Source organism: Schistocerca serialis, chromosome 3 (genome assembly GCF_023864345.2).
Source record: "Schistocerca serialis cubense isolate TAMUIC-IGC-003099 chromosome 3, iqSchSeri2.2, whole genome shotgun sequence".
Taxonomy (NCBI): domain Eukaryota; kingdom Metazoa; phylum Arthropoda; class Insecta; order Orthoptera; family Acrididae; genus Schistocerca; species Schistocerca serialis.
In genome coordinates this window covers 111009332-111024891 of record NC_064640.1, presented here as the reverse complement: position 1 = coordinate 111024891, position 15560 = coordinate 111009332, and the positions used below count along the sequence as shown (strand labels likewise).

The window sequence follows — 15560 nt, the reverse complement described above, 5'->3', positions numbered from 1 at the left end:
TTAAATTCGCCTTTTCAGGACCAGGAGCCCTTTGATTCTTTCCGCGCGATATTCAAAATTGTATTTTAATTACTTAAGTTTTAATCTCATGTACGTTGTCACAGACTTCACATCACGATGTGCCAAAGTGCCTAGGCCGCTTATGCATTTTTTAGGACCTACAGTTTACGGTAATGAAGAACTTAACAAAAAAATTCTTGAAAATAAACCCAACTGAAAACATAGGTGTGGTCTCCCCAGACAAAGAGTAGTTCTTCCCTATAAAAGTATTCCAGCTGTTATTATAGTAACTGACTAATAGTATATGTTTCTGACTACAGAGGTCTAAGGGGATACATTGGCCCGAATCCCGTGTTTATCGCCGATGGCTGCACAAACATCATGGACACTAGTTTCCTTCATTAACCTGGAGCTGAATTTTATCTTTAAGTAGCGGAACTTTATGTAGTTCTCTCGTGAAGTTCGTATATATCTCAGCAATTTACGAGTAGCTTTGAATTTTTATGTACAAAGACTTGTAACTATATTTTACAATCCTGCAGGTGCAGAAGTATTTATCCCTGGATTGTAATGGAGTGGAGAATAAGCTGACAGGCTTTGTGATATAAGCTAGTTAGCGTAACGAGTCTATTATACTGCGAGAGCTATGTAATACCAATGTTTATGTAGTTTTGTCAGCGTATGAAATATTTTTAAAAGTGGGCGAAATGTTTTATAGTGCTTAGCCCAAGTAGTAGTGACCTAAGAAATTTTATTGCTAAAGATGTTTCGGATGAAGAAATTGCTAGAAGTCTGCAAACTGTGTTGCAGGAATTCATGACTATTTATTATGAATGCTACTTTAGTACCATTCAATAGTGTGAGGTTAGAATAAAATCAGCACGTGCTGTTTGCCATTGGTGTTTTTACTGATAAACGAAAAGCAAAGTGAATTGTCACTGCCGATGAAAATGAGTTAAAGAAGTAAAGCAGACAGTCAAAGCTTATTTCTTTATGATAATATGACAGAGTAGGTGACAATGTTTTTTTGATACAATTTGTAAACTTCTAAATGTCACAGAAACGAGATTTTAAATTGTGCATACAACAAATGATACATTTTATATCAGATTACTCAAATAAGTGTTATTTTTTCCATCAGTTTCAATTTTCATGAAATTTGATATAAATTACAAATATGAGACACCCGATACTTGGTATGAGAGTATAAGAACGTTGTGGCGACATCGTTCTTTCCATTATTTTCTAGATTAGAAGGTGTAAGACATTCAAGGTTAAAAGTCAGGGAGAATGATCTTGAAATGTAATTTGTAGTAAGGATTTGTAAGTTAAATAAAAATCTGTTTTTCTTAGCTTCTCAGCTGAACTAAAGAAAAAAGATATGGCCATTGGGTAGTATTGTTAATTTTAACGAATAATTTTGTTTTTATTATATTTGTCTCTTGGACAGTTTGGCGATATAAATTACTGCCATATTTTGCAGTGTACAAACTGCAACTATATTTTTCTATTTTCAAACAAGAGCTTTCGTAATATAAACAAACTACAATAACCAAACCAAGGCCACAGTACTAAAAATAGACTAGTATCGTAAGCTTTCGCTGTCTTCCGCCAGATAGCACTACAAGCTGCACCCCCTAGGCCAGCCGGGCGCACCCGATAGGCAGTAGGCACTAAGATTTGCTGCGTCTAGACGCATGTCAAGTTCTGTTGCATGTAAAATCTTTGTATTGCTAGTAACAGAGTCCTGTTGTTTTGTTTGTGGTAAAACAAATAGAAAAGGTGAAAGTGTTAGGGACTGTTTAAATGAATCGTGTAAACAAAGTCTGTGTTGACAATGCCTTTTACTACGGTTTAAAAAGCGTTCAGCGCGAGCATAAATTTTATTACTAAAGCAAACAAATGGAACTTGTGAAGTGTAGATTGTGTACCTCTAATGAAAATTTAATTGAAATATTCAGTGAGGATGGACATGCTCGCCGTCTCGCCCTGAAAATCAACGAATGCCTACCAGTCGTGGTAAGTAACTATTGGCACCTTCTTTGACTAAATATTGTGGATCGCCCGCAGAGGGGACAGTTAACGAAACCACAATAAAATATGATGCTGTGAGAGACTTGTACAGTGTTAGATGCCTTGACAGTCATGGGGAAAAGTAAATTACTTCACCCAAAACAAATAAGAGGAACTATAACGACAAAATGTGAAGTCTATGAAAGTGATCTAGTTTTAAACTGTTAACCCTCACACATTTAAAGCTATAACAATTTTTTAGGTTAAGCATGTTTGCTGGAATCTAAATGAAGGCATTGAATGTGAGCAAATTACTGGCATTATGAATTAATTTTGTTATTTATTTATGTATTTATTCCTTGATAGACAATTTAGTACAAAAGTATGGCATGTGAGATACATGACAGAAATAAAATATACTTATATAAAACATTTACAAAGTGGGCTAAGATTAGGTGAGCCAAGAGCAGACTAGAGCCATGACCCTATTAAAGGAACCATCCCAGCATTCAACTTAGCAATTTTGGAAACCATGGAAAACACGACAGAATGGCCAAATGGGGAACAAACTCCTGAATTTGTGTCCAGTACATTACAACTATAGTAGCCACCTTGACTCAGTACATGATTGGCAAGGGGAACCACAAATACGTATTGTACATTGTGAGTGTAACATGTGTAAGAAAACAATGAACAAGAAATTTTGAAAATAAACACACAGCTGGAATAGTGGAAACCATGAACACATTACATAAGAGTGCTGAAAAGTATAACGTACAATAAGTAAGTCAGTGCTATAGGTAAAACATAAAACTTTGATGCAAAACGTATACTGAAAAAGTAAAAATACAAACATGTTGTATAGCACTGCAGGAAAGTGTAACAGAAGAAAACCTGCCAACACTATATCAAGCACAGTGAAGCTAGTACCAGATTCCTTCTCAGAGGAAAACAGAAAACAAACAGCAGAAACACTCTTTGTGAAGACAAACACAGCAAAGATGGTACAGCATTTACATTGTAGAAAGACTTCTCAACAAGAAATCATTCTAACTCTGATCTAAAAGCCATTTCTCCCTCCAGCCCCTTTATGTATGTTGGCAGTGCATTATAAAGAATGACGCCAAAGTGGCTCGCATGTCTTCCGAGTATGGGTTGTTTTAACCTGGTCTATTTAGAGGGATCCACAGTTGCAAGTATTATAACTGTGGTAATATGAGCTGATTTGCAGGTCAGAGTCTAGCTCATGTAACCAACACATATACAAAGAGAGTACAGTAAGCAAAAAGCATTTAATATATGGGCTTGCGACTAGCCCTAGTGGAACTGTGTAGCAAGATAGCTATTATCGGTAATGTAAGAATTTCAATGAATCGACTATTAATTTTACATCAGAAGACTATTCTGTAAATTACAGGTGACTGGAAGTAACCAAAATAAGTCATTCTATCACCATCTGTGGAGCAAACTTTAGAAATAATTCTCAGAGCAAAACATGCGGAATTGAGTCTCTAGCTCAGTTTAGCTGCATGATCTTTTCAGTTTAAGTCTTGATCAACATACATCCCTGAAAGTTTAGTGCAATGTATCTTTTCTAACTCATTTCCACACAGTACGAGGTTAAGGTACTGGTTTGATTTATCTTCCCAAGTTTTATGTCATTTGTTTTCTTCACAGTAATGGTCAACCCGTTCGCATTGAACTATTGCTCCTTAGGGAATATCATAACTCTGCATATATATATTTTTTTCATGTTATACAGAAGATAAAAATAAACCCCGGATTTGCAGGTAGGTATTAAAAACCTCTCAGAAATGTTTGACATACTTTGTATAACAGAGGGACAACATTATCACCGAGAATGGTATTGTATTTCTGTTGAGTCCATGTCACCAAGATACTGATACAAGATTTGTCAAGAAAATTTACAAAAACGTATAATATTTACATATGATCACTATTCTCACTGTCAGACATTATAAATAATGGCAGACTGGGACGCCACCAATCTGTTTTGATCAGGGATATGACCAGTGACAACAGTGACAGATTCGTTAAGGCTTCCACAAAAATTTGTGTAAAGTTGATGTGTCCAACTATATGAATTTCATCAGTGCAATAAAAGCTGTTGGCTGCTAGCATGTTTTTTTAGTTATTTTTCAAAGTTGCATAGTTGTGAAATTTGCTTGATTCTTTGTGGCAAAGTGATGAAGACTTTTTACAGCCCTCTCCTGTAGTTAAAAGGTTTGTTCTGCGATGCTTATGTCATCTAATGTCAATTAGCCGTAGCAGCAATGCTAATTTTTTAAATAAATCTTTCTTAACAACAAGTAATTTTTATTTGTAATATTTCCATTGCACTGAAATATTGCATCATTATAGAAAATGGGAAGAGCTATCAGTGGTATTTTAATAATGATGTCAACAGAAATGAGCAAAACACTTGGCATAAGAAATGGTATGCAATTGCTGAGACAGTAGGTTACCATTTGTTGTGGTCTAGAAAATGTACATGTAGTGTGCAAAACTTTCCCCATCTGTTCTAGGTGGTAGTACCCCAGTGTGGTTGTCGGACAGCAATTGTATTACAGAATGGCACGATCCCTGAACTCTAAGTGTTTTATGAAGTGTGATATCAGTGAAGTACAATGCTGCATTTGCTTTAAAGATTAGAAATGGGATGAGCCACAGCGAACTTGCAACATCATAGAGCGAGAAAACTTCACTATTCATTCTCAGCGTACAGTACAAATAAAAATTAGTGGAAAGTTTGCCTGTGTTGGCATAATATGCCTTGATGTGCTTCTAGCCCTTTGAAAATGGACAGATTAACACAAAAAAATAGTTTTTGAACTTCAATTTTCACCCTTTAGCACTGACTACTCATAATGCGAAAATAGTGGCATTATCCTCTATGACAACATGATTTTTGAGCAGAGTTTCAAAAATTAGAATTAATTGAAGCTTATCCTCTTTCCAGAAAAGTAACAAACAGTATACAGACTAAATTTTTATTTTATTTAGCTGTTTAACGTAATGTTTTTGATTCTGTGCATCTTGAAACAGAGAGAGTCAAAATTCTCCATTTTGTGTTCGATTTCTACGTTTATTACTTCCCGCAATAAGTATAAAAAACTGAGAACCAGTAATTTTATCAGAAACCACTTAGTTTGAGAGGTTTTTTTAGTTAGGTTAAACTGGCGTAGGAGAGGGGGGGAAAAACATAAAACTGAAAACTGGTTGTTTCAACGATATTAACCATCCCTAATCCAGAGTAACCTTAGTGGAATGACCACATAAAACAGATAGTAGGAAAAGCAGGTGCCAGAGAGAGATTCATAGGAGGAAGCTTAAGGAAATATTACTCATCCATGAAAGAAGTGTCTTACAACACACTTGTTCAACCGATTCGTGAGTATTGATCATCATCTGGAACCCCTATCAGGTAGTACTGATAGGGGGGGGGGGGGGGAGGGGAAGAGAGAGAGAGAGAGAGAGAGAATCTAATGAAGGGGAGCAAGTTTCATCATGGGATTGTATGGTCAGCGCAAGTGTTCTACACAAATGCTCAACAAACACCAGTGGCAGATACAAGAGAGACATTGGACATCATGAAAGGTTTACTATTGAACTTTTGAGAGAGTATTTTCGGGAAACATTCAGATAACATATTAAATCCTCCCATACACATCTTGCGAAATGACCATGACAAGAGAATTCGAGAAATAAGAGCAAATACAGAGGCTTACCAACAATTATTCTAACCCACATGCCATTTTTGGATGGAACAGGGGAAAAAGGGGGGGGGGAGGCAGTTAGCAGTGCCAGAAGTACCCTTCATCACACATCATCAGGTGGCTTTCGGAGTGTCAGTGTAGATGTAGATCATCAACAGTGCAAAACTTAGAAGCTCGTTAAACACAGTGTGTTCTAGATTCATATAAAGTTCTTAACGTACTTCCATCCATTCCAAAAAATACCACCATTATGGTTTGGTTGACGAGCTTGCAATAAAACAAGAAACATTCGTACAGTGGAGTGGGGTGTGGATTGATATCACTGCAGACATTCACAGGCGAAACTATTCAAAAAGTTGATTAGTTTAATATACTAAATATGATATGGGATGGGGAAACATTTAAAGTAGTTCAGTTTGAAGCCATATTGACTGTCAAATGACCATGACTGTTTCAAAAATATGGAAACATTTTTCAGAGAATGCATCTAGTCAGAAAAGTTGTTGACTTACTTTATTTAATGAAGCAACATGTTTTGAGATATAGACATCAGTATTGGGCTACAATGAATCTTAACAAGAAGCCCTAGCAATGGAGGTAACTGAACACATCAAAAGAAGACAGCCATTTTATCTGAACAAAGTGAGTGAATATTTTAAAAAAAGCTTTATATGAACAGCTGACCAACACATGAAGTGAATATTCCCTCATATTTGGCTATCCATCTGTCCTCTTTTAAAATATTTTATTTGTGCTACTGATTTTGGACTCTGCTTTTTGCCATCTGCATCTGTGGTAACAATGTGCATACTTCTCCTCCTCCACAGAAGGGATACAAGACTGTAAAGACCGACTTAAATATCTACGTCTGTGTCTTTGTATTACCATTGTAGTGTCAAGGTGATGTTTGTGTCTAGAAACATGTTGCTTCATTAAATTATTTAAGTAAATCTGCAAATTTTGTGACTGGTAGAGTCTCTGAAAAACCTTTCCAGACACTTAGAATTCTTATTACAAGCTGAGTCATTATGTGGGACATTCCCTTCCAAGGCATGACATGCAAGAAAATATTGGCTCTCCCTCTCTTTCTAGTATAAAAATCTGTCTCATAAGTTCAGTTTATAATAACTTCTAATACTTCATCGACTAATGCTTACTTGCAAGTAGTGAGCCACTCCACTGGAATTTGATGCACTGCCATGAAGGTGGACTGGGTTTTGCCTAAGGTAGATGTAAGTTACACAAAATGCTATCAGAGTCAGTACAGCACTAGAAACCGTGACACTTAAGTCATGACATTGTGACCTTGCCTATCAGAGTACTGACATCTTCTGTGGTTATCAGTACCTTTTGTGAAGTTATTGGCTTACCTAATGAGTGAAGGAAGTCTAGTTTCAGGGAAGCATTTAAAAAGGCATGGTTCTGGGGTGACAACATGTTTGGAGGACTCATGTGATTTTGTCAGATTTATTATAGCTGTTCCAATGATGGTAGCTGAAAGACGAAATGTTGTACTCGTTATGTCACAGTTCATCCAATTGCCTAGTATTCCTCTATCGTATAATTTCAACCTTCTCCTTCAATTAGGTGTTCGTAACAGTTTACTATTACCATCTCGGGAGGGGGGGGGGGGGGGGACAATAAACCCAATGCGTGCCCACCTTCTGAAAATATGGGTGTAGCATCAGGCCTTCCTTCTGATATTCTGTTGCTTCCGACTTACCCAAAAGTAACTGAACTTCCAGTGCCCGTGCTCCCATCTGGACCATCCTAGTCAGTCATATTTTAATACTCGCACTATGACACAAGCCTAGTTTCTCTGCTGACATTGATATGTAGGTTTCTTTCCTCTTCTAAGCTAACAGTACTTTACATTTTCACTTGCGCAAATTTATGTAATCTTCTAATTTCACTGGGTGGGGATAATCATGAAGTGCTGGTAATGTGCATCCAGCCCCCCTACTGGCAATCACATCAGTACATGAGGCCTTGCTCTGTCTCTATTACCTAATTACAGTTGTTGATGTGTGATGGAACATTAACAAGCTCTGTGCCATTGCTTCCATTACTTCTGCCCTGAAGAGGTGCAGTATTGTCACTATTTCACACGTATTCTGTACATTCTCAGTGGCAATGCCACCTGGGAGAAAGTTGTTTGCATAATTCTTACTCCCTCTTTTGTAACTGTGGCCGTACAACAGTTGTTAGTACATTCACACAGCATCACAGTAATCCCTTCCCATTTACTGAAATTAAATATTTGCTTTAGCAAACGAGAAAGATATAATTAAACTTAACAATAATCATAAAAACAATCCCACAACATACAGTAAATCAGTGACCGAATTACCATACACATTATTCATAAACTACTTCATAAAACCCTATGACATTGCTGTCTGTTACAATGTGGTCTAAATACATAGGGCATTCCAGTTTTACCCTGCTTGTCAATCTCCGTTTCCTTCCTATCTTTCTTAAAGTTCTTTGCCAGTAAGCACACTAGTACTTGTAGCAAAGTGTCCACAGATCTTTTAAATGGCTTAATGTGCCCCATATGCACAATGGAAGTCCTTGTTGAGAGTTGTAACTTCACATTTACAAGTGATGCCATTTCTTATGACTGGGTATGGTCCCTGGTATTGAGTTAGGAACTTCTTCGTCCTACCCTTTGGTCTGTAGGTACTCACCAGCAAGACCCATTGACCGATATAGTATTCAGGTAGCTTACTAATGCGTCGAACTATTTGCTCTCTTTACCTTCTTCTAAACATCTCATGATATCTTTGCAGACTTATTCACAGACTTCCCATTCTTCCCAAACTTAGGCTTAATTACTTCAAAAGGTGAAGGTGTCTTGTCCCTGTATACTACCTCATTTGGTGATAGCCTAACGGTGCTATGTCCTTTAGAAATATATGCCGCTATGAAGTAAAAAGGTAAATGTCCCAGTTGATGTGATGGCTGTTCACATAACAACTTAACATTTTGCCAACATTACGTTGAATGCATTCTGTTCTTCAATTTGATTGAGGGTGGAGCAGGCTCGTTCTGAGCTTCGGAATGTATTCTAGATGGTATAGTTGCTTAAACAGATCAGACACAAACTTAGTACCTTGAGCGGTAATGAATTCTAATGGGAACGTCAAATTTCAGTAACCAACTCTACATATACATATACATAGATGCTCTGCAAGCCACCATATGGTGCGTGGCGAAGGGTTCCATGTGCCACTACTAGTCATTTCCTTTCCTGTACCACTTGCAAATAGAGTGAGGGAAAAATGACTGACAGTATGCCTCTGTATGAGCCCTAATTTCTTGTACCTTACCTTTGTGGTCCTTCCATGCAGTGTATGTTGGTGGCAGTAGAATTGTTTTGCAGTCAGCTTCAAATGCTGGCGCTCTAAATTTTCTCAATAGCATTTATATATTAAAAAAAAAAAAAAATCATCTTCCCTACAGGGATTCCCATTTGAGTTCCTGAAGCATCTCCGTAACATTTATATGCTCGAACCTACCAGTAACAAATCTAGCAGCCCTTTTCTGAATTGCTTCAATCTGACCTGGTATGGATCCCAAACACTCAAGTAGCACTCAAGAATAGGTTGCACCAGTATCCTACAAAATGTGGTCTCCTTTAGAGGTGACCAACTCATTCCTAAAATTCTCCCAATAAACTGAAGTCAACCATTTGCCTTCCCTACCACAGTTCTCACCTGCTCGTTCCATTTTTACCATGGCCTTTGCCATCATATTTCCCTGTTGGTAAGAGATTGCAATCATCACAAAAAACATAACATGAAAAATGGTCTGTGATTGTCGACGTACAGTGGTTATCTGCTTGTATTAGGCTGAATTGACCCAGAATGTCCATCCCTACCCTTTCAAGCTGCTTGGATGCCTCCAGTTATATTTACAATGGTACGCATTGATGATCGTGATGGTGATGTTATGCACATGGTATATAATTTCTTATATACTATCTGATGTCCTGCCCATGTGTCCTTCACCAGTATTTCTCGACTGCCCTCTGTGACCTGCGAATACATTGCTGTGTGCTTTTATTTGACATTTTGTGTCTCAAAGCTGCAGGTATCACAACAGTGGTCCATACATTGTCATTGTACATAATAGCCCCTTGTATGTTGTGAACTGTTACTGTGTCCTAAATACTTGACAGTCCGCATCAGCAATCTGCATTTCTTGTCATTCAGCAAGCTGTCTGCCAAGCACATACATGACCCCAATCTTCCCGCTCAAACCATCAGCACTGCTGTGTTTCTTACTGGAAATTCGCTTGGTTTTAGTACCCAACATGTTAATATGATTGAAGTGACAACAGATATATTTAATACCATAAGTAACACTTAGTATTTCCATCTTTGTGGTTGAGTAATTCTATTATGCTTTATTCAACTGTCAATGCGTGCACTATCAGGTGTTCTAATCTGTATCCTGGCTGAGAATACATCCAATTACCTGATTGCTCACGTCACAAGATATGATAAATTCCTGAATGAATTTTCACTCTGCAGCATCATGTGCACCCATATGAAACTTCCTGTGTGCTGGACCAAGTCTCAAACTCAGAATCTTAGCCTTTCACAGGCAAGTGCTCTACCAGCTGAGCTACCCAGCCACAACTCTCAACCCATCCTCACAGTTCAGTTCCAACAGTTTCCCATCTCCAGCCTTCCAAACTTCAGAGAAGTTCTCCTGCAAAACTTGTAGGACTAACACTTCTGGAAGAAAGGATGTTGCTGAGGCATGGCTTAGCCGTGGCTTGGGGGGGTTTCCAGAATGAATTTTCACTCTGCAATGGAGTGTGCACTGATATGAAACTCCCTGGCAGATTAAAATTGTGGTAGAGCACTTGCCCAAAGAAGGCAAAGCTCCTGAGTTGTTAGAGGTTTTGTTCGGCACACGGTTTTAATCTGCCAGGAAGTTTTAAGATTAATTACTTTTCATAATTCGGAAATATTAACACTGGACTTGTTAATGCCTCTTTCACTTTATCAAATGTGGTTTGACAGTCAGTTGACCAGTGAAATTGCACACCATTCTCCAAGAATTTCGTTAAGGTTTTAGCAATTTTGAGCAGAGCCCCTAATGAATTTTGTATAATAATTTCGGAATCGTAAAAATGATTTTGTCGTTTGCAGTGGCAAGAAATTGCATACAGCCCCGATCAACCTGGATCAATATTGGTTCCATCTTGGCTGGTCAGATGACCTAGTCTGGGATAATTAACTCTTGTTGATGTGAAGTGATACCCTCAGTACTTAGCATTAGATGTTCTGCACACAACCTCTTGAAAACTTCCTCCAGTTGTTGCACATGCTCCTATAGGTTTTTAAAAAATACAATAATGTCATCCAGATGAAACCTGCTCTGTTTCATCAGTTTTTGGTCCCTTCAACAGTCCATCCAATAGCCTCTGGAAGTAGCTGGAACATTCTTAAAACCAAGAGGCGTCTTTCGATACTGATAGCGGCCCATGGGACAGTAAATGCAGGCTTTGGTTGGTGGTAACCACTCTTTAAATCCACTGCTGAGAAGTTTTTGCGTAGAACTAGTTGTCTGTGTTATGTTCAGTATAGGTTATGCTAGGACATGCGTCCATGATTGTTCTGGGGTTTAGATATCACTAATTGCAAGAAAAGCTGTACCACATCATATCATTTGATGACTTCTTCGGAACAGTTAAAACTGCTGCTCCTCAGGTCTATCAGTCTATTCAGTGATGCCATCAGCCAACTGCTGACTGATGAATTCTTCCAGGGGAGTGTTGTAGGACCGTTCCTACTCACAATATATATAAATGACCTTGTGGATAACATCGGAAGTTCACTGAGGCTTTTTGCAGATGATGCTGTAGTATATCGAGAGGTTGTAACAATGGAAAATTGTACTGAACTGCAGGAGGATCTACAATGTATTGACGCATGGTGCAGGGAATGACAATTGAATCTCAATGTAGACAAGTGTAATGCGCTGCAAATACATAGAAAGAAAGATCCTTTATCATTTAACTACAATATAGCAGGTCAGCAACTGGAAGCAGTTAATTCCATAAATTATCTGGGAGTAGGCATTAGGAGTGAAAAAAAATGGAATGACCATATAAAATTAATCGCTGGTAAAGCAGGTGCCAGACTGCGATTCATTGGAAGAATCCTAAGGAAATGCAGTCCGAAAACAAAGGAAGTAGGTTACACTACACTTGTTCGCCCACTGCTTGAATATTGCTCACCAGTGTGGGATCCATACCAGATAGGGTTGATAGAAGAGATAGAGAAGATCCAACGGAGAGCAGCGCGTTTCATTACAGGATCATTTAGTAATCACGAAAGCGTTACGGAGATGACAGATAAACTCCAGTGGAAGTCTATGCAGGAGAGACGCTCAGTAGCTCGGTACGGGCTTTTGTTGAAGTTTCAAGAACATACCTTCACCGAGGAGTCAAGCAGTATATTGCTCCCTCCTACGTATATCTCACGAAGAGACCATGAGGATAAAATCAGAGAGATTAGAGCCCACACAGAGGCATACTGACAATCTTTCTTTCCACGAACAATACGAGACTGGAATAGAAGGGAGAACCGATAGAGGTACTCAAAGTACCCTCCACCACACACCGTCAGGTGGCTTGCGGAGTATGGATGTAGATGTAGGTAGGTTGTAGGTGCTCATGTATTCTTTATGGTTTCATATAGAACAGAGGGTTATTACCTGTCAGTATTCTATGTTGTATCACAGGTGCTCGTGGTAATGGTCCACCAAGATTGAACAGATCTGTGAATCGTACTAACCAAGCTTCCATAGATGGCTTATCCTTCCCTTCCAAATGCTTCACATTCTCGCATAATGCATATGGGTTGAGGGTTTTCTTGTAGTAGCTTGTGGCAGCTTCACTGATGGGGATTCTCCATAGTTCTAGAAGGGACAGACTGGCGTGTGGAGATTGTTTGGAGTGAAGGAGTGAGCCAATTGTGCCAGAGCCATCACGTGAGTAGGATATGTATGTGTGTGAGAGAAGCATCATAGTGTGAACAATAATTATGAAGCTCAGGATTAATTTTGTGTCAAGGGAATTATTATATAATTAAAAAATGATTGTACGGTAAGAAATCAGCGATGTTAAACTTGTATAAGCTTGTGATAAATGAGTGAGTAATTGTAATGCGAGTGCGACCAGAAGAAGTGGGAACGTAATACTGGATTTTAAAGTGAAATAAATTGACTATGTCATACAAAAGTGTTCACATATTGCAACCTCTTCATTATTATTAGAATTTTTGGAAGGCAATGAGCTGTAGAACAGTGTAGGAGAAAAGATGGGGCATGTATCATAGGCTCATGATCGGATGTTTAGTTCTGCGTGCATGTATCAAGAGAGCAAGTTCGCTCTCCAAACCTGGCTGCTTATGAATGTCCGATGCCTGATTTTCCAACCAGCCGGACTATACCAAGTAATAATCAATTGTAAATCAATAAATACTACAGAGTGGCTGCTTACATTTGTGACATGTGACAACTCTTAACTGCTTAAATCATCGGAGGTGATCGTAGGAAGTATGGGACACGTGCAAGAATAGTTTTCAAACGTTTGGATAGGACGAAATAACCGCTACAAGAAAGAAGAAGGAGCCTCATCACAGAACGAGACAAAGAATACATCAAGCAGATGCTACATCACAGTGAACAGCAGCCAGCAGCAGTGGAAAATATAGAATGTAAGTGTCGCAATTTGCTGTAGGCCATTAACAAAAATTATTTCTATAGAAATAGTCTAACAGTGCAGCATAGGCTATGAAGTGAAGTGATTAAAACTGCATGTGACAAAAAATGATATTTTCAGAAATTTAAATACTGATAGAAGTTGTGTAATATTTAGGAAACATAATAGTAAACTTAGAATTGCAAAAAATGGAGCCGAAATTGCTGATAGATGGGATTTAGAGAGAGAGAGAGAGAGAGAGAGAGAGAGAGAGAGAGAGATTTTATCAGATGGCAGACGATTGTGCAAATGTAAAGGAAGAACAACTACTTTTATCAGAAAGAAAAATTAAACAGGAAAAAAGAGTGTAATAGGGAAGAATATCTTAATAGTGACGAGACCGAATTCTTCTTTTAGAATATCTGAGTACAGGAAACATAGCTACACCCCTGAGCGATAAATGAGGGAAACATGAATACATACACCTAGAACAGAAAGGCACAAAACAGTAGTAGCGAGCAAATATAGTGGGTTTGGCGCATTTGTAGAAACGCCAAAACCAAGGGTAGGAACCGGTATCGATCTCGAACAATTAATGGAAGTGTTGGGAGAAATGAGGAAACAAAAGGGAGATGTTGAAAAAATTAAAGCATCAATAATACAGAAGATTGATAAAAAATGGGATAAACAAAATGTAAATGTCAAGAAAATGTTTAAAAGTAGGACAAAAAGGTGGGTGAGAAAATAAAGAAAGGAAGGGAAGAACAACAGGAAATGAATGAAGAAGTAAAATCACAGCTAGGGAGACAGCGAACAGTAATTAAGAAAAGAAAGGAACATCAGCATGAGAATGTAATGAAAAAAGTATATGTGATAGCTGTTCTGACAAATATGACTATACAGAGGCAAGAGAGAACTAATAAACACATAAAGGAGATCAAGCAAAAATTGGAAATCACTAACCAAGTTGTAGGAGAAGCACAGAAAGTACAGCAAACTATAAAACAGTAGGTTGAAGAGGCAGTCAATAGCAAACTACACAGTGAAGCAAAATCAGCGTCTGGCAAAACTGCAGTAGTGGCCAAGACAAACCCCTCAAGTGGAATTTATACATAGTTGTAAATGTACTAATTTCATCCCAAAGTTGTGTCCTTTTGCAACCATAACAAATTTCCACGGGCTATTGCCAGAAGTATGAGATGACAAAACAAAAATTGCTTATTTCATACATCAAATGGACAACGAAGCATATAACTGGGATACACAGTTAGAAAAGGAACCCTTAAAAGTATGCAGAATTTGAAATAATAAAAAAATAAAATAAAAAAATAAAAAAAAGTTTCTAAACAAACATTGGTCCAAGAGGAAACAGGATAATATTGTTGCTTCTATATGTAATAATCCATACATAGGCGAATGGCTGGAACTTAGTGAGTTCTTGTTAAAGGAATTGGAGAGAAACCAAGGTCTTGACACACCCTACAACAATAGAAATGCGGTGAGATAGATGGTAAAAAGATTACTGTGTGAAGTACGTAGCCATTCAATAGGAGCAATTATTGACTCAGTGGAGCAGTCCAGGATCATATTTGTGCAATTAGATGTGAAGATAGGCAACCAGAAACGCAAAGAGATGACTACAGTAATGAAGCACTGCAGCACGCGGGATACACTGAACAACAGTCGAGAAGTGAACATAGAAACAGAAGAGGCCAAGGATGCAACAATTATGCTTTCAGATACCATGAAGAAAGAGGGCAGGTGGATGAGAGGAAGATTCAAATAATGGAGGTCAAGTAGTGTGGAGATGGCTGAGAATGAGAGCGTGGCAAAAGTATAGGGGTTTTGGATTGGGCCGACCGGAAACGTACTTGAAGGGACCTCGAACAATTAGGGAATATATGAGAAACTTTTGTTATCAAATCAGAAAAGATGAACGAGAAGACCTTTTAGAAGATGATGTTACACTGAAAGATAAGGCAGTACTCACTCCTACAATCGAGGTCAAAATATGTGGGCATGTGACTAAGTCGTTAGTCCACTTAGGAAGTCAGCTGTGTGCAGTGGCAAACAGTGTGTATAAAGAA

At 38.2% G+C, this 15560-nt stretch overlaps 1 protein-coding gene across 1 annotated transcript in view; it reads left to right on the top strand.

The window, feature by feature from the left end:
• Positions 1-1746: 1746 nt before the first annotated feature.
• LOC126469793 (zinc finger protein 257-like) overlaps positions 1747-15560 on the top strand; it is an 89465-nt gene continuing 75651 nt past the window's right edge. Inside the window, exon 1 of the mRNA XM_050097045.1 lies at positions 1747-2019. Coding sequence (XP_049953002.1) covers positions 1903-2019 — 117 coding nt within the window. The 5' untranslated portion in view covers positions 1747-1902. The remainder of the gene's footprint in view (positions 2020-15560) is intronic.